The following is a 2,427-nucleotide window of genomic DNA, read 5'->3' as shown; positions in this document are numbered from 1 at the left end:
AGATGGAGTTAAAATTATTCATTCTTTCATTCATCAATTAAAATACAATGTTTATTTTATGTTTCAGTGTGTAGTTATGTTTGATGTTTATTTATATATGGTAGTGCCAGTGAAGTATATTAGTACCAGGAGTTAATTCGTGCTATGTACAGTCAACCTCGTACATATGTGCGGTTGCCCGCTGGAAACACCAGCGAGTTCAGTGTGGCTGTAGGCTTGCATCAGGGTACCTCTTTTTGTTGATAATGGATGCCTTGACGTCGGAGATACAAGAAGAGGCACCCTGGTGCTTGCTATTTGCAGATGACATTGTGCTCGTTGGTGAGGAGGAGGCTGGGATACAGAGTAGATTGGTGATGTGGCAGCAAAAGCTGGAAAGCGCGGGCTTAAAAATTAGTGTTTCCAAAATGGAATACATGTTTTGTGATTTTGGCGGTCTTTCCGGCTCTGCAGCCATATCACTAAATGGTGCTCCATTACCGATCTGCTCCGATTTCCGGTATCTAGGTTCTCTCCTCCAAAGCAATGGTGAATTAGACAGGACCATAAAGCATAGAATTAACGCAGGATGGATGAAGTGGTGGCAGGTTACAGCAACGACGTGTGACTCGCATGTTTCTCTTAAGCTTAAGGGGAAAATTTAGAAAACTATGATCCGACCTGCTGTCTTGTATGGACCAGAGTGCTGGCCCGTAAAGGCGATGGATGAAAGACGACTGCATGCAACTGAAATGAGAATGTTGAGGTGGATGTGTGGTGTGACAAGAATGGATAAGATAAAGAATGAACACCGGTGGCACCGGTGTTAGAGAGGTTGAAGAGTAATCGTCTATCATGGTATGGACATGTAATGCGTAGGAACGAGGATAATATTTTAAGAAAGGTGTTACATATGAATGTGGATGGTTATAAGGGTAGAGGAAGGCCGAAAAAGAGATGGATGGACTGTGTGAAAGATGATATGGTTAGAAAGGAAGTAAATAACGCGATGACTGCGAATAGGGATGAATGGAAGCGAAAAACATATTACACCGACCCCAAATAAATGGGATAAGGAAGAAGCAGATGATGATGATGATGGTGCCTCCACTGGTAAACCGTCCGTAAGTTTTACACCAGATGATGATGATGATGATGTTAGTCGTGACAAATTCACCAATAATTTATCACGATGGTTTCCAGAGGGAACCATCGTGATAGGATAGGAAGGGTCGTAAATGTTTACTCTGTGTTATCCGCCTAGATTTATGTATGTATAATACGCTTATTATTAGGATAACACTTTACAACTATATTTATTATATGAAGGTATCCGCAGAAAACCAGCGTCGTGGCACCCCGTCACGACATATACTGAGCGGAGACCTATTTGGTACTGTAAAATTAATATAAATTATTAATATAAAAATGTAAATTAAAATTTAAAAATTATTTTCAGTGTAACAAATAAACAATTTTCTTTCATTCTTTCTTTCTTTCTTTTTCTTTCAAAATAATATTTAATTCAATTAAATCTTATTTATTACAATTACTACTTACCTACGCTATCTATTGTAATAAAACCGGTGTAATGCATTTTTTTATTGTTAACCGGGTCTTAACAAAAATAATTTAATGGCAAATAATGTACTCTTATTTTCCTCTCTCGAAATGAGTGCAACTTACCGAAAAGTCGAGAGGGGTAAATTTATTTTATTTGATTTAGTATAAACATTGTAATTTATTTAAAGTATATAACATGTGCTTTCGGATAGGGACCTGGAGATCTGTATTACAGGTTATACCTATTTCAGAACCAGCTTCTCGCAACAATTGATTGTAGTAATAAATTTATGCAATGTTACTATCTAAAATACTACGCATTTGTTGCCAATGTGTTACCATACCTTTATTTGTTCACAACACTTAAATAAGGGCTAATATCGAAGAGGTGAAATTTCAGATTTAAGCGTTACCAGTTTTAGGTAGATCTGAATCTGCGTTAATAGTTAGTTGGTACAAACGACCTTCTTTATACTCGTAAGTATGGATTAATACTTGCAAAATTGTATTAGAATTCTCGATATCTTCCCCTTAACTGGTACAGATAGGAGTTTTGCGTCATAACTTGTCTCAAGCAGAGGACATTAAATTATGCATAACAGGACATACCTAACCTAAGGGATTGTTTACAAGCAAAAATAAACCCACGCGCTTTGTAAATGTAAAAGTTCTGGGACGTAACTGAAGCGAAACATATATATGTATCTTTACATGGTAGGTATAAAACAAAGTCACCGCCGTTGTCTGTTTGGTTATATATTTAAATTACGCAACAGATTTTAATGTACTTTTCAGCAATGGGAAAGTGATTTAAGGAGTTATATATAAAATATATAATACATGCAAGTTATAGTAGGTATAGATATTTAATATTATGTTATCTGT

At 36.3% G+C, this 2,427-nt stretch overlaps 1 protein-coding gene across 1 annotated transcript; it reads left to right on the top strand.

Annotated features, from left to right (window-relative positions):
• The first annotated feature begins 245 nt into the window (after window positions 1-245).
• On the top strand, window positions 246-644 carry LOC131843570 (uncharacterized). Its single transcript, XM_059192242.1, has one exon. It carries the CDS (start codon window positions 246-248, stop codon window positions 642-644), a length of 399 nt encoding a protein of 132 aa, XP_059048225.1.
• Window positions 645-2,427: the final 1,783 nt, after the last annotated feature.

This window comes from Achroia grisella, unplaced genomic scaffold (assembly GCF_030625045.1).
Source record: "Achroia grisella isolate CSIRO2021 unplaced genomic scaffold, CSIRO_AGI_Agris_v1 utg319, whole genome shotgun sequence".
Lineage (NCBI taxonomy): Eukaryota > Metazoa > Arthropoda > Insecta > Lepidoptera > Pyralidae > Achroia > Achroia grisella.
Note: the sequence above shows the minus strand (reverse complement) of the source record. Positions and strands in the feature narration are given on the sequence as shown.